Source organism: Cervus elaphus, chromosome 9 (genome assembly GCF_910594005.1).
Source record: "Cervus elaphus chromosome 9, mCerEla1.1, whole genome shotgun sequence".
NCBI classification, from domain to species: Eukaryota; Metazoa; Chordata; class Mammalia; order Artiodactyla; family Cervidae; genus Cervus; species Cervus elaphus.
In genome coordinates this window covers 13,675,515-13,696,444 of record NC_057823.1, presented here as the reverse complement: position 1 = coordinate 13,696,444, position 20,930 = coordinate 13,675,515, and the positions used below count along the sequence as shown (strand labels likewise).

The 20,930-nt window shown below is 43.1% G+C and overlaps 1 protein-coding gene across 8 annotated transcripts in view; it reads left to right on the top strand.

Annotated features, from left to right (window-relative positions):
- The first annotated feature begins 7,161 nt into the window (after positions 1 to 7,161).
- The window catches only part of ZNF333 (zinc finger protein 333), a 30,073-nt gene continuing 16,304 nt past the window's right edge, over positions 7,162 to 20,930 (top strand). For 2 of the 8 annotated variants that reach the window (XM_043911190.1, XM_043911188.1), the window contains exons 1-4: positions 7,162 to 7,610; positions 13,685 to 13,726; positions 14,768 to 14,891; positions 15,866 to 15,967. In XM_043911190.1, the coding sequence (XP_043767125.1) occupies positions 13,724 to 13,726; positions 14,768 to 14,891; positions 15,866 to 15,967 (229 nt within the window). In that variant the 5' untranslated portion in view covers positions 7,162 to 7,610; positions 13,685 to 13,723. Of the gene's footprint in view, positions 7,611 to 13,684; positions 13,727 to 14,698; positions 14,892 to 15,865; positions 15,968 to 20,930 lie in introns of all 8 variants that reach the window. The other 6 variants (XM_043911189.1, XM_043911192.1, XM_043911193.1 and 3 more) reach the window with 6 other exon arrangements.

The window sequence follows — 20,930 nt, the reverse complement described above, 5'->3', positions numbered from 1 at the left end:
ACTGGAGTGGGTTGCCATTCCCTTCTCCAGGGGATCTTCCTGACCCAGGGATCGAACCCAGGTTTCTAGCATTGCAGGTGTGTTCTTTACCATCTGAACCACCAGGGAAGCCACCATTATTTTACGTACCACCAAACATAATATTTCAACTATGACATGATGCCTTTCTCATTTTTTATAGTTTTCATTTTATTTTTATTGAACAAGTTATTACAGATTTATTTGGAAATGTTTTATAATATATCGCTTTTGCATATATGAAAAGGAACCCAAGTCTCCCACTTTACAGGTGGATTCTTTACCAGCTGAGCCACAAGGAAAGCCCAACAATACTGGAGTGAGTAGCCTATCCCTTCTCCAGCGGATCTTCCTGACCCAGGAATCGAACTGGGATCTACTGCATTGCAGGCGGATTCTTTACTGACTGAGCTATCAGGGAAGCCTAATATACAGAGCAATCTGCTTATTTACTTTATTTACTTATGAGTGAATCAGTAAATATTTATTTGTTTGGCTGTGCCAGGTCTTAAGCTGTGGCATGTGGGATCTTTAGTTGCGACATGCAAACTCTTAATTGCTGCAAGTGGGATATAGTTCCCTGACCAGGGATCAAACCTGGGCTCCCTTCATTGGGAATGCAGAGTCTTAGCCACTGGACCACCAGGGAAATTTCTTACTTGATTTATTTTGTTTATTGTCTCTCTCCATGACTGGAATGCGAATTCCACAGTTTGAGGGTTTTTGTTTAGCTTGTGCATTGCTATAATCTTTGCACTTCCCATGGGGTCTAGCACACAGTAGGTGTCCAATAAATATTTATTTAAATGAATGCAAGAACATAAAGATTTGCAGAAAGTAGTTATCAGCTGCTTCAGAGAAGTCTAGCTCCTGAGAGGTCTGCTGGTGGTAGGGGCCAGTAACTCCCAACAATGGGGATCTCTGGGCATCTACATACTGTAGAGTCCAGGCTCAACCTCCAGCCTCACCCTAGAGGACACTGTCCATTCTCAGGTCCAAGGGATAAAACTGAACAGACGAAAGTCCCCATTCTCGTGGAATCTTTTTGCACATGCTATTCCCACTATCTGAAGTTCTCTGTCTCTCTCTTCCAACTCCCCTTCCAACTCTCAGACCCAGGAAAGATATTTCCTCTCAGGAAGCCTTCATAGTAGCTCCCAAAGTAGCCTCTGGTAATTGACAGAGATCCTTTCATAAGGTGTCATCTTAGGCCAGTTGCCTTTCAGCAGATCTTGATACAGGAATTAAGATGCCCATGCTTTGTTGTGGGAGGGAGGTTAAGAGCTCCGATATACATCATTTGTCAGAGGTGCTAGGGTTGTGATCACATAACTTGTTGGGGTAGTAAGAGTTAGGACGATATAATTTGTTAGATGGGTAAGTGTTGGCATACAAATGATTTTGGTTTTTTTGAGTGAGGATTAGAATACACATGCTATGTTGAGGGGAGTAATGGATAACATGCAAATAATTTGTGGAGGGTATGTTGGGATGTATATGGTTTGTTGGGGGGAGGAGGGATTGGGATGTACATTTTTTTTAGGGAGGCTAGGAGTCACCCCAGCTAATTCTGTGGGGGAGCTCTGGAGTATGTACTGAATACCATGGAGATGATCTGTCTTGAGGTGAGGGCTTTTTATCCCCCTGTGTCAGTCACTGACCATGGGCTGCCCCTGGGGTGGGGTGGGGACATAACCTGACCGGCAAAGTGATGTATGGGGTCTGGGCAGAGCAGCAGGGGTGTCTACTACTTTGATCAAGCCTTTGTCTGGTTATGTTTGCCCACTGCCTCAAAAGTTGCTACACAGAATATGAGTGTCATTTCCTCTTTCATTATATTTAAATATATTTTAAAAAATTGGTCTATTTATTCATTTATTTATTTTTAACTGTGCTCAGTCTCCATTGCTGTGCATGGCTTTCTCTAGTTGTGGCGTGCACGCTTCTCACTGCAGTGACTTCTCTTGTTGCAGAGCAGAGGCTCGGTTGTTGTGGGTGCTCTGGCTTAGTTGCTCCACAGCATGCATCTTCCCAGAAGAGGGATCAAATCTGTGTCTCCTGCATTGGCAGGCGGATTCTTTATCACTGAGCCACCAGGGAGGCCACAAGGTGATTTTGACTCTGGCTGAACCTACATCTTTGTTCAATTCCTTCATCCTGTTTTCCTCCTCTCTCTCTCCTGGTAGCAATCCCAACCACTCAGCCCCCACTATAGAAACCTGACCTAACACAATCTCTCCCTTATTTGGTTACGTCATCAAAGCAGGAAAAAAGAATTCAAAGTTTCCAGCTGTTTCTGGTTTTATTCTGAAACAAGATTTAGAAATACTGTACAGTGAGACTGCCTCCCTGGTGGAAGCCCAGTGGAGGCAGTGAGAACCAGCCTCCAGCCAGGAGAAGGACACATGGATGTGGATCAAAGAACCCGTATGCCACTGCAGGAGACATAAGAGATCTGGGTTCTATCCCTGGTTAGGAAGATCTCCTGGAGAGGGGCATGGCAACCCACTCTAGCATTCATGCCTGGAGAATCTCATGGACAAAGGAAACTGGTGGGTTATGATTCATAGGGTCACAAAGAGTCAGAAATGACTGGAGCGACTTGGCATGCAAGCACAAGGTCATCGAACCTGGTTTGGGGCTGCTACTGCTACTGAGGGCTTCGGGGAGGGGCACCCATCTCACGGGCTCTGGGGAGCCGTGGGGTTAGGCACTGCACCGATGGCCTTTGCCTTCCACCCTCCTCTTCCTTCTCCTGACCACAGCTTTCAGGTGCCAGGAGCAGGCTACTGACTGGAGGGCTACCATGCAGACTAACCAGAAGGGCATTCACAAGACAGACAAATGCCTGAACTCCATCTTGAACTTCCTGGGAGGTAAGGACTAGCTTTGCAAGCATGAATGAGGGGATGTTTCCCATGTTATGATGATAAATCCTCCCTGCCAAATGGGTGTGGCTCTTCACTGTTTGGTGTCCAGCTGAATATTAGCTTTCCCTCCCTGACAAAGTGCTGCAGCCAGTGTGGCAGGTGCTATGGGATTTGTGGCAAAATTAAAAAGGACTGTGATGAGGAGTACCAGTATTGTTCCTTTAAGATCTGTTGAGATGTGCAGACACCTCTGGGACCAACTCAGCATGTTCATGAAACCACAGTTGACCTCTTCACTGTCAGTGTTATACATTTAGGCTGCAAAGCATACCTGGATAGCCAACGAGCCACCATGTAGCTCTCCATATAAAAGAAAAAAAGATCTTTAAAGAAGATGCTGGGGACTTTCCTGGTGGTTCAGTGGCTAAGATTCCTCACTCCCAGTGCTGGGGGCCTGGGTGTGATCCCTGGTAGGGGAACTAGATCCCACATGCTGCAACTAAGAGTTCACATGTGGGAAAAATAAAAAAATAAAAAAACAAAAAAAACCCCAAAACCCTATGTGCTACAACTAAGACCAGTGTGGTCAAATAAATAAATAAATACACAAAAATTAAAGATGATGCTGACAGGTGGTGACAGCAGAACATACACGAAAACAGATGTACATAACCTTTGACAAAGAACTAATGTTTTTACAGCATAAAGCTGCCTTATTTTTGTGAAAGGGTTATCTTAAGACTTTATTTTGACATTAAAATTTCAAACTCAAGGGAAAAAAAGGTTATCTTTCTGAATATTGCTGTTGTAGTGTGTCTTAATTGTCTTGACAAGTTTCAGAAAAGATGCATGTTAAGGGAGGAATTTTTTTTTTTTTGAAAAGACTGTAACTCAATTTTCACAACTGTCGTTACAAAAAAATAAGATCAAATGTGAAATTCATTACAAGGTATGTTCAACATTATCTCATTTTGGAAGTATGGGGGAACCTTCACTTAGAATTATGAGACTTCACTTAGAAGTCACATATGACTTAGGAGTCCCACCAGGGGACTTCCCTGGTGGACCAGTGGTTGAGACTCCATGCTTCCAATGCAGGGGGTGCAAGTTTGATCCTTGGTTGGGGAACTGAGATCCCACATGCCATGTAGCATGACCAAAAAAAAAAAAAGAAAAAAAGATCAAATAAAATAGAATTTAGTGAAAGTCACTCAGTTGTGTCCCACTCTTTGTGACCCCATGGACAATACAATCCTCTAGGCCAGAATACTGGAGCAGGAAGCCTTTCCCTTCTCCAGGGGACCTTCCCAACCCAGGGATTGAACCCAGGTCTCCCGAATTGCAGGTGGATTCTTTACCAGCTGAGCCACAAGGGAAGCCCAAGAATATTGGAGCGGGTAGCCTGTCCCTTCTCCAAGGGATCTTCCCGACCCAGGAATTGAACTGGGGTCTCCTGCATTGCAGGCAGATTCTTTGCTAACTGAGCTATCAGGGAAGCCCCAAAATAGAATTTAACTGCCTTCCAAAAAAGGAAGTCAGTTTATCTACTGTAAAAATTTAAATATACATTTATGCCTGGAAAAAAGAAATACTGTACTTGGATTACGGCAGGGTACAAATAAGATCCCTTGTTATCTGCGTATGTACTCAGTCGCTAAGTCATATCAGACTCTTTGCCACCACCATGGACTACAGCCTGCCAGGCTCCTCTGTCCGTGGGATTTTCCAGGCAAGAATACTGAAGTGGGTTGCCATTTCCTCCTCTAAGAGATCTTCCCAACCCAGGGGTTGAACCCATATCTCTTGCACTGGCAGATTATTTACTGCTGAGCCACTTGGGAAACCCCTCCCTTGTTATTAATATTATTTTATTGACAATAATGATGGTTGAATCCTATTTGTACATTAATACTTAAGATTATCGTCTGGGCCACCAGAGAAGCCCATTTAGTCTTTACACCCTACTGCCATCTTCTGGGGAAACTAAGGAATAAGAAATTCAAAGCAGCTGGGTTTATGAAGCAGGATTGAGGTATAGAAGAAGGTCTAAATTTTGGGGTATAAGGAACTGAAGAAAATTCTACAGATATATTAACTAGTTCCTTTGGGTTTTCCTGGTAGCTCAGACGGTAAAGAATCCTCTTGCAATGCGGGAGACCTGGGTTCAATCCTTGGGTTGGGAAGATCCCTTGGAGAAGGAAATGGCTGCCACCTCCAGTATTCTGGTCTGGAGAATCCCAAGGACAGAGGAGCCTGGTGGGCTACAGTCCTTGGGGTTGTAAAGAGTCAGACACGACTGAGTGACTTTCACATCATTTAAAATCTGCTAATATATTCTTATTGCCCTTGAAAATTCAGGTGTAACGATACTCATTAATAAGCTAATTTTTGTAACAAGTGCATTAAAGTGGGATTTATGAACTTGGTCATCACATTAATTTATCCCTCCACCTATCCACCCATCATCCATCCATCCATCCATTCATCTATCCATGCATCATCCACCCATCCATAACTCACTCACCTATCTGTCCCATCATTTACCCATCCACTCATCCATTTACCCATCGTCTTCTCATCCATCCAACAAATGTTTAAGAAATACCTTCTCTGTGCTCAGTGATTTTATGTCAAGGTGATTGATTTTATTTACTCTCAATTTTATCACATTTCAAGTGAGGTTAATTTTGTCAAATCACTTACTCTTTAGGGGAAAGAATACATTTATGGCATTAACAATTTGATTTTCTTTTATTTGTTAAAAATATTTTTATTCATGCAAATAATTTTAGGCAATAAAATCAGATGGTACAGATTAAATTTGGGAATAGACAAATGCCAGGGGATTAAAATAAAGATGTTGTTGTGTAGTTAACTTGTAATACTGACATATTTTGAGTAGCTATTGTAAACTATATACCACTTAAACTTTAATGACTTCACCACATTGCACTGTATGGAATTATTTATTCAACGTGCAATAACATGAACAAAGATTACAAACATGATGTTGAGCCAAAGAAATCAAAGAAAAAATAATTCATACAGTGTGAGCTTATTTATATAAAATATTAAAATAGACAAAACCAACCTATGATAGTAGAAATCAGGATAGTGATTTTCCTTTGGGGAAGAAGACAATAAATGAAACAGACATGAGGGAACTTTCTGCGTGTGTTCACTTTGTGAAAATTCTTTGAGCTATGTCGATTTCTGTATATTCCTATATGTGTCTGTATGTACACTGCAAAGCAATTTTCTATATGTATGTTACAGATCAATAAAAAGGTTAAAAAAAAAGCTAAAAGAATTGAAGAAAAACAATGATTTTTGCTAGTAAGCCAAAATTGCTTTGGAAGAAATGATACAATTCAAAACAGGTATTAAGTGATTATAATGCATAGTTTGGGTTTTTCCTCACAAGTTTTTTCAGTTAGTCTGTTTTTCTTTTGTAATGTAGAGAAAAAAAATATATGTTTCATTTAGACACCAAGTTCTAGTGATGAGACTCAATAAAACTTGCTCGACTAAAAAACAAATAAGTGTCTGTGCTTCTGCATCAAAGGAATATTTGCTTCATTGATTGATAACCTTGGAGGAAATAATGAGACGTATACACATAATGTTAACTGTGAGTTACACACAATAGCTGAATTCAAAATGCTTGTTCTGTATATCTTATTTTGAATACGGTGTTAAGTTTCTTATGATTTGTCATACTGGTTAATGTGAAAGCGTGTCATTATAAAGTTCACTTTGCCTTTGAGACATATTAAGAAATGTTTTTGATTTTACGGGCTAATATTGCAACTGACTAGTTTGTAAAATATATCATTCCTGTGTATAAAGCAGCGAAAAAGGTCCGCTCTCCCTTCTTACATCCTCTCCCGCTCTAAAAAAAACCTATTCTCTTCTAAAAAAACCAAAAATAAAGCAACAACAAAAAGCCCCCAAATCCCCAAACAAAACCAAAAACAAAGAGGAGAAAGGCAGGGCGGGGCAGGCGGGGGGCGGAAGGAAGGGGGAGAGGAAAGTCAAACATTGAGCATCCCAAAGTGCCAGCGAAGCACCGCCCCACCCACCAAGCCTAGGTCCCGCCCCAATCCCCACTCCACCGGCTTAAGCTCCTCCCTGAATAGTCACTGGAAGGACTGTTGCTGAAGCTTCACTACTTTGGCCACCGGATGCGAAGAGCCGACTCACTGGAAAAAGACCCCGATGCTGGAAAAGACTGAGGGCAAAAGAAGGAGGGCCGGCAGAGGATGAGACGGTTAGACAGCATCACCGATTCAATGGACATGGATTTGTGCAAACTCTGGAAGACAGTGAATGACAGGGAAGCCTGGCGCGCTGCAGTCCATGGGGTCACAGAGTCGGACACGACTTAGCAAGTGAACAAACAATAACAACTAGCCCGGACCTTGTGGCAAACGCCCCGCCCCTAACTCCACCCTCTAGGTCCGGTCAGACCTCACCCCAGAGCTTAACCTTACCCCCAACCGGGGGCAAGAAACTAGAATTTCTTCTCCAAGGTCATATAAAGAGGAGTTAAGCTTTCTCCACCCTCCGCAGCTCCTCTGGCCCAGAGAGCCAGTGCCTCGGCCACTTCCGCTGCTGGCGGCCCTGACACCGGAAGCGGAAGTGCGCCGCGGCCGCAGACGGAGGTGGCTGTGCTGGACCGCGCGGCGCCTTGCGGTGGGAGTGTCTTCGGCCAGTCTGCAGGTGCGGCCCATCCCCTCGGGAATGCTAGGAGGGAGCGGGGAGGGTCTGAGGGCCTAGAACGGACGAGTTGGCCAAGGGACTTCCTCCCCGCGGTCCGCCCGGAGCTGGGGGCGGCTACCGCATAGCTTAGGTGTGCAGCTGAGCTCCCCCCGTCCAGTCTGTCGCGCTCAGGTACTCCTTGTTTGGGCAGACAGGACTGTCATCCACTTATTGCGCGGGAAATCACGAAGTATAGTCCAGGTCCCGCAGCGAAGGCGTGGTGCACCAGCTGGCCCCAGCATTCACTTGTCCTTCCGGATTTGTAGGCCTACCGTCTCTCTTTTATGCAGGATAATTTTTTATTAATAAATCACGTTTTGTTGCATATTGAGTTTCAGATTATCCAGGTTTGCCCTAGGAAATTTAGGGCTGAGTCTACGTGTGCAGATTCGTTTGAGTGACTTGGCATGTGGATTTGAAAAATGGAATATATTTTCTATGGAGGGATGAATTAGCTGATTTTTTTTTTTTTGGTGACTGACAATTTGCAGTTCCTTAGCTTAGGACCTGTTAGTTTTCCTTTTCCTTTGCTTTTCTTTTCCTTCCTTCTTTCATTCCTTCAAAAGCGCTTTAAATTTGTGACTGACTTTGTATCAATTTTACTTACTGCAAGAGAAGCAAGTCTTTTTTTTTTTTTTTTAATTTTTTTATTAGTTGGAGGCTAATTACTTCACAACATTTCAGTGGGTTTTGTCATACATTGATATGAATCAGCCATAGATTTACACTTATTCCCCATCCCGATCCCCCCTCCCACCTCCCTCTCCACCCGATTCCTCTGGGTCTTCCCAGTGTACCAGGCCCGAGCACTTGTCTCATGCATCCCACCTGGGCTGGTGATCTGTTTCACCATAGATAGTATACAAGAAGCAAGTCTTAATAAAAGCTACTTTTCACTTATGTCACAAGTCTTACTAACATCAAAGAAAAGTAAGGTTATTTAGTTCTTTTCAAGGTGGCTCCAGTCTGTAAATCACCAGAAGGCTTCAAAACATGCGACTCCAGGAAAAAGAACATAAGGTTTGTTAGTACCGCAAACTGAAATTGAGTTGGCAGTAAATTGAATGTCTTTTTAAAATAATAGGGTTAAGACTCACTTCTTTTTTTTTATTAATTTATTTTAATTGGAGGATAATTACTTTACAATACTGTGGTGGTTTTTGCCATACATTGATATGAATCAGTCACAGGTGTACATGTGTCCCCCATCCCAAACCACCCCGCCCACCTCCGTCCCCATCCCATCCCTCTGGGTCATCCCAGTGCACCAGTTTTGAGTGCCCTGTCTCATGCATTGAACTTGGACTGGTCATCTATTTCACATATAGTAATATACTCATTTCAATGCCATTCTCTCAAATCATCCCATCCTTGTCTTCTCCCACAGAGTCCTAAAGTCTGTTCTTATATCTGTGTCTCTTTTGCTCTCTTGCACATAGGGTTATCGTTACCATCTTTCTAAATTCCATATATATGCGTTAATATACTGAATTGGTGGTTTTCTTTCTGACTTACTTCACTGTGTATAATAGGCTCGAGTTTCATCCACCTCATTAGAACTGACTCAAATGTGTTCTTTTTAATGGCTAATCCATTGTGTATATGTACCACAATTTTCTTATCCATTTGTCTGCTGATGGACATCTAGGTTGCTTCCGTGTCCTAGCTATTGTAAACAGAGCTGTGATGAACCTTGGGGTACACGTGTCTCTTTCAGTTCTGGTTTCCTCAGTGTGTATGCCCAGCAGTGGGATTGCTAGGTCATATGGCAGTTCTATTTTCAGTTTTTTAAAGAATCTCCACACTGTTCTCCATAGTGGTTGTACTAGTTTGCATCCCCATCTGCAGTGTAAGAGGGTTCCCTTTTCCCCATATCCTCTCCAGCATTTATTGTTTGTAGACTTTTGTTTGTAGATGGCAGCCGTTCTGACCTGCGTGAGATGGTACCTCATTGTGGTTTTGATTTGCGTTTAAGACTCACTTCTAATAAGAAATGAGGAAGAAATTAATTCTGGAGGAAAATTAAATGTCAGATTTTGACTTAATGAGTGAGGTATTTCTTTTCAGAGAATTCATGTCCCACTGTGTCTTTTTAGAAAGAATCAATTCTTAAAGATACCTGAAATCTGGTGGTGTGATTTTATATCAGGCATTTAAAATTATTTTTATTTTTGACTTTGGTGGTGGTGGTGGTGGTGTGTATGTAGGCACGTGCCTTTTTAATCTGGCTATACTGATTTATTCTTGAGTTGATTTTTTGGGCACATTTTCATTGGAGGGGGGGCGATATTTAACAGACTGGGCCCTGAACAGGGGAAACAATGTGACCAAAATAGATTCAGCACTTGCCCCTGTGGAGGTTCTAGTCTAGCCGGGAAGACAGATTTTAAATTAACAATAAGGGTGATGTATGTGGCGACTTAAAAATATTGCACAGTGTGAAAAATTGCACAACTTGAGAGATGTGTGTTATTTTATTTGGGGCAAAATGAGGACTGCAGCCCAGGAGACAGCACCTCAGATAGTTCTGAGAAACTGCTCCCAAGAGGTAGGGGAAGGAAGGTCAATATATAAGATTTTGGTGAAGGGGGAGTTCAGTGCAACCAGCTGCTTACTTTACAGAAGGTTTTCTGCTCATCATGAGGAGCTGATGTCATCGTGAAGGGAGTTCATGCTTTTCTAGATATGAGGAGATGAAAAGATTGGGTTCATAAAACCAGTTCCTAAAAATATCTATCTGAAGACCTGTTCCACCAGTTTTCCTGAGGCAGTGTGCCTCATTCATACTCTCCACCCTGAACTCCCTTCAGGGCATGTCAGAGGTCAGTAGCAGCAGCAGCATCATCACAGGATACAGTCCCAGGAGAGGCAGGTGGCTGATGCGCTTGACAAGTGCCAGTTGTAGTTGACACATCTGTAAGATGTTACACAAAATTCCATTTGAACTTTTTTGCCAAACCAATAGAAAACACGGAACAGGAGAACTTAAGAAAGTCAGGAAAAGTATCTTAAAATGGACAAACGTTTGAACCTGAAAGATGTGTTGTATATAGCTAGACAAAGAGTCAGGCTGTGGAGCTGGAGTAGGGAAGAGATTTGAAAGAACCATAGAGGCATAATCTCTCAAGCAGTACAAAGCCTGGTGTGTTCTAGGAGCTGAGAAAAGATGGAGAAAGTTAAAACAGGAAGCCAAGTGTGGAGTGAAAGAGTTGGGTGGAGAGGAAGGAGGGCCTGGAAGATCATGGTAAGCTTTGGACCTTGTTCTAAGGCCATTTGGAAGCCATTGAATCAGAGTTTTAAGTAGGGAGTAATATGATTTTGTTGATGATTTAAACAAAACAGTAGCTTCTGGATTTAGCATGGAGTTTAGGATGGATAAGAATGAATGCAGAGTCCACACGTATAGACGCCTGGGTAAGTTCAGAACTCAGATGATTTTGGAGCTGAAAAAGTTGGGGTTTGGTAATGACTGTGAAATTGGAAAAGCTTGAATGTTTAAGATGTGTAGGAGGTAGAATTAGAGAATTTGGTGTTTGATGTATTCTCTCTACCACATGACATAGAGTAAGTGTATAAGTTAGTCGCTCAGTTGTGTCTGACTCTTTGGGACCCCATGGACTGGGGCCCACTAGGCTCCTTTGTCCATGGAATTCTCCACGCAAGAATACTAGAGTGGGTTGCCATTCCCTTCTCCAGGAGATCATGCCAACTCAGTGTTTGAACCTGGGTCTCCCACATTGCAGGCAGATTATTTACCATCTGAACTACCAGGGAAGCCCATGATATAGAGTACAGGTTGGCAAACTGTGGCCTGTGGGCCAAAACTACTCCAGTGCTAGTTTCTATTAATAAAGTTTTATTTGAACATGATAAAACACAAATATTCTTGCCTGGAGAATTCTATGGACAGAGGAGCCTGGCAGGCTACAGTCCATGGGGTCACAACGAGTTGGACACGACTGAGTGACTCACTCATTCACTCATTGGAGGACATGTGTTTACATGCTCCCTATGGCTGTTTCTGTGCTACAATCACAATTAAATAGTTGCCATACATGTGGCTCACAGACTTTTTCCCCCTTAATTCCTGATTTCATCATTTATTTATTATTTTTGACTGTGCTGGGTCTTTGTTGCTGCACAGACTTTTCTCTAGTTGTGGCAAGTGGGGGCTACTCTCTAGTTGCGGTGCACGGGCTTCTCATTGTGGTGGCTTCTCTTGTTGCGGAGTGTGGGCTCTAGGCGTGTGAGCTTCAGAGTTGTAGCACGAGGGCTGAGTAGTTGCGGTTCCCAGGCTCTAGAGCATAGGCTCAGTAGTTGTGCACAGGCTTAGTTGCTCTGACCCAAGTGGGATCTTCCCTGATGAGGGATCAAACCCGTGTCTCCTGCATTGGCAGGCATATTCTTTATCATGAGCCACCAGGGAAGCCCGCCATGTGAACTCTTAGTTGTGGCATGTGGGATATACTTCCCTGACCAGGGATCAAACCTGGGCCCCCTGTATTGGGAGTGCGGAGTCTTAGCCACTGGACCACCAGGGAGGTGCGGTGGCCCACACATCCTAAGCTATTTACTATCTAGCCGTCTATAGAAAAGGTTTACCAACCTCTAATACATAAAGTACGCATCAAGTGCCGTGCTGGTGGCAGGATGTGGCGTCCTGAAGAAGTGGTTGTTGTTCAGTCAGTAAGTCATGACCGACTCTTTGTGACCCCATGGACTGCAGCACCCCAGGCTTCTGTGTCCTTCACCATATCCTGGAGTTTGTTCAAACTCATGTCCATTGAGTCAGTGATGCCATCCAATCATCTCATTCTCTGTCGCTCCCTTCTCCTCCTGCCCTCAGTCTTTCCCAGCATCAGGGTCTTTTCCAGTGAGTCAGCTCTTTGCATCAGGTGGCCAAAGTATTAGAGCATCAGCTTCAGCATCAGTCCTTCCAATGATTATTCAGAGTTGATTTCTTTTAGGATTGACTGGTTTGATCTCTTTGCCGTCCAAGGGACTCTCAAGACTCTCTACAACACCACAGCTCGAAAGCATCAGTTCTTCGGCGCTCAGCCTTCTTTGTGGTCCAGCCCTGACATCCGTACATGACTACTGGAAAAACTGTAGCTTTGACTGCATGGGCCTTTGTCAGCAGAGTGATGTCTCTGCTTTTTAGGTCACTGTCTAGGTTTGTAACAGCTTTTCTTTCAAGAAGCAAGCGTCTTTTAATTTTAGGGACACAGTTCTGTACTTGGAGGGTTTACGTCGTGGTTGGAGAGAGAGAGGCAAACTCACCTAAACAAATACATGTAAAAATCCCAACTTGATAAGGGTAGTGGAGGAAATGTAGAAAGTGTTAGAGGTTTTTTTGTTTTAAAAAAATTTTTTTTCGTTGTTATTGATGTGGACTTTTTATAATTAAATTTTCATTTAATCTGTTACCATGATGTTTCTGTTTTGTTTTGGTTCCTTGGCCATGAGGCATGTGGGATCTTAGCTGTCTGACCAGGGATAGAACTCGAACTCTCTGCATTGAAAGGCAAAATCTTAATTACCAGACTGCTAGGAAAGTCCCTTGAGGTGTTTTAAGGGAGCTTCCTAGGTGGCTCAGTGGTAAAGAATCTGCCTGCTGATGCAGGACACTCAAGTTCGATCCTTGGTCCAGGAAGATCCCCTGGAGAAGGAAATGGTAACCCACTCCAGTATTCTTGCCTGGGAACTCCCATGGACAAGAGGAGCCTGGTGGGCTACAGTCCATGGTGTTGCAAAGAGTCGGACACGACTTAGTGACCGCACAACAACAGCAAAGAGGAGAAGTGGTCGTTTTATTACGTGAGAGGAGTCAGTAGGAATGGTCAGGGCCTGTGGTGTGAAAGATGACGAGGGGCCTAATATGTTGCGTATTGAAGTAAATTTCCGAGTGAGGCTCTTTGGCTTGGCCGCCCTGCTCATGGTCCACAGAAATGGAATTAATTACCCAGGCCAGACCGCTGCTTGATGTTCTGCTTCCAGTCTCATTTCTCCTTTTACCTCCGTCTTTCTTATTGCAGGAAGGACACACTGAAACTTTAAACCCTGGCGCTGGTATCATGGTGAGGGGGAAGACTGAGCCTGGATGGTTGTGGGGGTGGGAAAATCTTGTACTCGGGGCCCTGTCTGCTCTCTCGGAAAGGGGAGGGAAGTGTGGAGCATCTTAAGCCCCGTCCCTGGGACTTTTTAGCCTCTTTCAGTGCATGACCTGCAGTTCTGGAGGGAACTGGCGAGGATGGAGGGTTCCCAAAGCAACCTTGGGGTTTGGTACCTAATTCCGCAGTCTAATGGCAGTGAGGGGGCTCAGACTGAGCCGGCAGCTGCAGAACTCCTCCACGGCCATCCCTACCATCGCTTGTGAGACCTACCAAAAACACATGTGGCTCTAAAAATTAAGGTTAGTTAAAATCCAACAAAATTTAAACCTCAGCTTCTCAGTTACCAAACCACATTTCTCAAGTGCTGAGGAGCCACACATGCTGGTGGCTGCCTTTTTTTGGAAAGTGCAGGCATAGAACATTCCATTCATGACAGAGAGCTTTACCAGTCAGTGCTGTTCCAGAGGATTTTGAGATTAAAAGGCCATCACGTTTCTCAGATGCAACGGAAGTTCAGTTTTAACAAGCATAAAACAATGACTTATCCTAGGGACTTCATGAAAATGAAAAGAGCAAGCTCAAACTTCTGATGCCTTGAATAAGGAGTTCAGGAAAAACTCAGTACCTCTGAGAAGGACAGGCTCTGTCATCACTGGATAGTGGAGCAGCAGAGAGCCAACGCTTCTACTTTCAGATTTGTCCAAATGTTAAAAGAAATTAATTATTTTTGGTTGGGTACGCCATATGAGCTGTGTCCCAGCAACTCTTCAGTTCTGCCCTAGTAGCACAGTGACAGCCACAGAGATGAACAGATGGGTGTGGCCATGTGCCAATAAAACTTTATTTAGACAAACAGGAGGCAGGCCAGGTTTGCTGAGCCCAGCTTTGCAGAGAATATTCTCTGAATATTCTCGCACTGGGTCTGCCTTCCCCAAGGGATAAACCCTCATTCTGCAGAATGGTGGGGGTGGTCCTTGCTGAGCCACAATACATGCGCTGCCTTAGGAATCAGTCACCTTAGAGGATGTGGCGATGGAGCTCATCCAGGAGTGGACGTTGCTGGACGATGCCGGGAGGAACCTGTGCAGACATGTGCTGCAGGACAACTGCAGGACCCCGGCGCCCAGGGGTAAGGCTTTCACTACTCTGGTTCTTCCTTTATGCAGATGCTCTTTAAAAAAAAAAAATTCCCTTGTTTATTTATTTATGGCTGTGTTGGGTCTTTCTCTGTTTGGGGCAAGCGGGATCTCCTCTCTGGTTGTGGTACGCGTGTTTGTCACTGCAGCGACTTCTCCTATTGTGGAGTATAAGCTCTGGGATGCACAGGCTTCAGTGGTTGTGGCTCCCTGGCTCTAGAGCACTGGCTCAGTAGTTGTGGTACATGGGGTTAGTGGCCCCACAGCATGAGCGATCTTCCTGGACCAGAGATTGAACCCACCACGTCTCCTGCATTGGTAGGTGGAGAAGCCCTGCAAATGCCCTTTAAGTGCCTGCCACATGGCCACAGTGATGCGGTGTGGGTTTCATATGATTTATCACTCATGGGCTTTCATATGATAACAGCTTTATGCATTGAGTGGACTTCAGTCTCTCTGTAGTCAAGGCTTCCCTGGTGGCTCAGACGGTAAAGAATCTACCTGCATTGTGGGAGACTCAGGGTCAGTCACTGGGTCAGGAAGATCCTCTGGAGGAGGGAATGGCTACCCACTCAAGTATTCTCGCCTGGAGAATTCCATGGACAGAGGAACCACAGGAGGAGCCTAGCGGGCTATACAGTTTATGGGGGTTGCAAAGAGTTGGACACAACTAAGCGACTAATACTTCTCTATGGTCAGGACCTACATAGGTCTTCTTGAGTTTGGTCTTGGAACTTAGAGAACCTCAGTTCAGAAGGGCAGAGAGGAGAGTGTTTGTGGTTTGGACCCTTGTAAAGGAACCTCATTGAATTCATTAAAAAAAAAAAAATTTGAATGTGATTGCTTAGGTCCCCGCCTACTTACTTGGCTTCAGGAGCTAAGGCCCAGGTGGAGAGTGGGCAGGCTGGGGAAGCATTTATTTTCCCCTGCAAGCCCTCCCTCCCTCGGCCCATATGTCCTTCTCCAGCAGCAGGGACTCCACCATGCAAAGCCAGTCTCGTCTCCCAGGTGGAGCCAAGAGAAGAGCTGAAAGCAGCGGAGCACGGCGTTCTCTGTGCCACAGGTGTGGGTGAGTACCTGGGGGCACAGGGTGTCGTGACCCACCCAGACTGGGCTTGAGAGGCGGGTGCTGCTGGGAAGTGTCAGTTTGAGAGTATTTGTAAAATTCTTTATTCTGAGGGGAAATAAGACTGTTTGGGGTGAATTCCTTTAACTCTTCTTTTTTTCACTTTCTAACTTTCCTCTAAATATTGGTTTCAGTTTTATGTTGATGTATGGCAGAAACCAGCACCACATTGTAAAGTGGTTATCCTCCAATTAAAAATAAATAAATTTAAAAAGTTAAAAGAAAAAAGATCTATTTCAATTTTTTTAAAGGTTTTTTTCTTTTTAAGTGTATTCTTTTTTAAAAATCGGAGGATAATTGCTTTACAGTGTTGTGTTGGCTTCTGCTATTCCACAGTGTGAATCAGCCACAAGTATACGCACATCTGCTGTCTCTTGAACCTCCCTCCCACCCCCACGACCCCATCCCACCACTCTAGGTTGTCACAGAGCACTGGTTGAGCTCCCGGTGTTATACAGCCACTTCCCACTAGCTATCTGTTTTGCATACGGTAATGTATATGTTTCAGCACTACTCTCTCAATTCGTCACACCCTCTCCTTCCCCCTGTGTGTCCACAAGTCTGTCCTCTATGTCTGTGTCTCTATTCCTGCCCTGCAAATCAACTTGTCTTTTTTTTTTAATTGAGATATTCACACACTGCAAAATACACCCTTTTAAAGTGTACATTTCACAGGTTTTTAGTATATTCACAAAGTTGTGTAGCCATCACCACTGTCCAGCTCTGGAACACTTCCATCACCTCAAAAAGAAATCCTGTAATGATTAGCGGTCACTTCCCATCCCTCCTCCCGCAGCCCCCAGCAACTGCTAATCCACCTTCTGTCTCTGTGGATTTGCCTGTCCTGGACATTTCATACAGATGGAACCATACATCCGTATCTGTCTTCTTTCACTCAGCATCGTGTTTTTGAGGCTCCTTCATGTCATAGCATGAAATGCTTCATTGCTTTTTCAGGCCGAATGGCAGTCCTGCTTGTGGAAGGACCACATTCTGTTGATCCATTCTGTTGATCCATCAGGTGGTGGATGTGTGTTTTTACTTTTGGTGACTGTGAGTAGTGCTACTCTGAACATTGGTGTGCAAGGAGTTTTGTGGATGTGTTTTCATTTCTCTTGAGTGTGAGAATTCCACTTAGGTATGGAATTGCTGGGTCTTTTTTTTTTTTTATTGAAGGATAATTGCTTTACAGAATTTTGTTGTTTTCTGTCAAACCTCAACATGAATCAGCCATAGGTATACATGTATCCCCCCACTTTTGAACCTCCCTCCCATCTCCTTCCCCATCCCACCCATCTAGGTTGATACAGAGCCCATGTTTGAGTTTCCTGAGCCATACAGCAAATTCCCATTGGCTATCTATCTATATGCTAATGTAAGTTTCCATGTTACTCTTCCCATACATCTTACCCTCTCCCCTTGTCTATAAGTCTATTCTCTATGTCTGTTCTCCATTGCTGCCTTGTAAATAAATTCTTCAGTACCATCTTTCTAGATTCCATATATGTGTGTGAGAATACGAACGATATTTATCTTTCTCTTTCTGACTCACTTCACTCTGTATGATAGGTTCTAGGTTCATCCACCTCATCAGAACGGACTCAAATGAGTTCCTTTTTATGGCTGAGTAATATTCCATTGTGTATATGTAGTACAACTTCTTTATCCATTCATCTGTCAATGGACATCTAGGTTGCTTCATGTTCTAGCTATTGTAAATAGTGCTGCAATGAACAGTGGGATGCGTGTGTGTTTTTCGATTTTGGTTTCCTCAGGGTATATGCCTAAGAGTGGGATTGCTAGGTCATATGATGGTTTTATTCCTAGTTTTTAAGGAATCTCCATACCATCTTCCATAGTGGCTGTATTGATTTACATTCCCACCAACAGTGCACGAGCATTCCCTTTTCTCCACACCCTCTCCAGCATTTATTGTTTGTAGACTTTTTGATGGCCATTCTGACTGGTGTGAGGTGATATCTCATTGTGGTTTGGTTTGCATTTCTCTGATAATGAGCATTGTTGAGCATCTTTTCATGTGTTTGTTAGCCATCTGTATGTCTTCTTTGGAGAAATGTCTGTTTAGGTCTTTTTCCCACTTTTTGATTGGATTGTTTGTTTTTCTGGCATTGAATTGTATGAGCTGCTTATATATTTTGGAAATTAATCCTTTGTCAGTTCTTTCATTTACTATTAGTTTCCCCATTCTGAGGGTTGTCTTTTCACCTTGCTTATAGTTTCCTTTGCTGTGCAAAAGCTTTTAAGTTTAATCAAGTCCCACTTGTTTACTTTTGTTTTTATTTCCGTTACTCTCGGAGGTGGGTCACAGAGATCTTGCTTTATGTCAGAGGGTGTTCTGCCTATGTTTTCCTCTAAGAGTTTTATAATTTCTGATCTTACTTGGGTCTTTAATTCATGTTGAGTTTATCTTTGTGTATGGTGTTGGGAAGTGTTTAATTTCATTCATTTACATGTAGCTGTCCGGTTTTCCCAGCACCATTTGTTGAAGAGGCTGTCTCTGCCCCATTGTATATTCTTGCCTCCTTTGTCAAAAATAAGGTACCCATGGGTTTATTTCTGGGCTTTCTATCTTGTTCCATTGGTCTATGTTTCTGTTTTTGTGCCACTACCATACTGTCTTGATGACTGTAGCTTTGTAGTATAACCTGAAGTCAGGAAGGCTGATTCTTCCAGCTCCATTCTTCTTTCTCAAGACTGCTTTGGTTATTTGGGGTCTTTTGTGTTTCCATATGAACTGTGAAATTTTTTGTTCTAGTTCTGTGAAAAAAGCCATTGGTAGTTTGATAGGTATCTCATTGAATCTGTAGATTGCATTTGGTCATATACTCATTTTCACAATATTGATTCTTTCTACCCAGGAACATAGAATATCTCTCCATCTGTTTATGTTGTCTTTGATTTCTTTCATCAGTGTCTTATAATTTTCTGTGTACAGTTCTTTTGTTTCCTTAGGTAAGTTTATTCCTAGATTTTTAATTCTTTTTGTTGCAATGGTGAATGGGATTGATTCCTTAATTTCTCTTTCTGATTTTTCATTTTTAGTATATAGAAATGCAAGTGATTTCTGTACATTGATTTTGTATCCTCCAACTTCGCTAAATTCACTGATTAGCTCTAGTAATTTTCTGATACTCTCTTTAGGGTTTTCTATGTACAGTATCATGTCATCTGCAAACAGTGAGAGCTTTACTTCTTCTTTTCTGATCTGGATTCCTCTTATTTCTCTTTCTTTTCTGATTGCTGTAGATAGGACTTCCAGAACTCTGTTGAATAATAGTGGTGAAAGTGGACATCCTTGTTTTGTTCCTGATCTTAGGGTGAATGCTTTCAGGTTTTCACCAGTGAGAGTAATATTTGCTGTAGGTTTATCATATATGGCCTTTACTATGTTGAGGTAGGTTCCTTCTGTGCCCATTTTTTGAAGAGTTTTAATTGTAAATCGGTGCTAAATTTTGTCAAAGGCTTTTTCTGCCTCTATTGAGATGATCATATGGTTTTATCTTTCAATTTGTTAATATGGTGTATCACAGTGATTGATTTGTGTATATTGAAGAATCCTTACATTCCTGGAATAAACCCAACTTGACCATGGAAGTCACAAGTTTGTCTTTTTGATGTGTTGCTGAATTCCATTTGCTAAAATTTTGTTGAGGATTTTTGCGTCTATGTTCATCAGTGACAGTGGCCTGTAGTTTTCTTTTTTTGTGTTGTCTTTGTCTGGTTTTGGTATCAGGGTGATGGTGGCCTTGTAGAATGAGTTTGGAAATGTTCATTCCTCTGCAGTTTTTGAAAGAGTTTTAGAAGAACAGGCATTCTCTCTTCTCTAAATGTTTGATAGAATTCTCCTGTGAAGCCATCAGGCCACAGGCTTTTGTTTTTTGGGGGATTTTTGATCACAGCTTCAATTTCAGTCAAACTGCTTTTGAGATTTGTTGTTGTTCTTGTTCAGTTGCCAAGTCATGTCCAACTCTTTGTGACCCCATGGACTGTAGCACGCCAGGCTTCCCTGTCATTCATGATATCCCTGAGTTTGCCCAACAGGCTTCCCTGTCCTTCACTAGCTCCCAGAGTTTGCCTAAGTCCACGTCTGTTGTTTTGGTGATGCCATCCAACAGTCTGATCCTCTGTTGCCCTCTTTTGAGATTAAGGACACTAGTTTACCTTTCCCCCAGTGGTGGGCGAGGATTCTGATTTCTCGATATCATACACACACTTTTTGTTTAGTTTTTTTTAAATTTGAAAATATTTATTTATTTATTTGGTTGTGGCAGGACTTAGTTGCAGCACAAAGGGTCTTTACTTGCAGTGGCCTGTGGGATCTTAGTTCCCTGACCTGGGATTGAACCCAGGTCCCTTGCATTGGGAGTGTGGAGCCTTAACCACTGGACCACCAGGGAAGTCACATTTGTCTTTTTTTTAAAATTTTTTTTCTACTTCAAACTTTTTATTTTGTATTGGGGTATAACCATGTTCATCTTTATATTGAACATTTCTATATATATTTCTTGTTTGATTGCTTCTTGTTTCCCTGATAACACACTTTCTGGCAATATCAGTCTAAATCTTCATGGAGGGGGCTTCCTTGGTAGTCCATTGGTTAAGAATCCACTTTCCAGTGCATGGGATGTGGACTCCATACATGGTCAGGGAACTGAGATCCCACATACCGAGGGGCAACTAAGCCCCAGTGCCACAGCTAGAGAGCCCTTGAGCTGCAACTACAGAGCCCATGTGCCTGTGGATCACAACTAGAGATAAGCGCATGCACTGCAGTGAAGATCCCACGGGCCACAGTGAAGACCCAGCACAGCCAAAAATAACTAAATATTGAAAAAAGCCTCCATGAATTCTCTTACCAGGACAAGCCTTTGGTTTCCGCCTCATC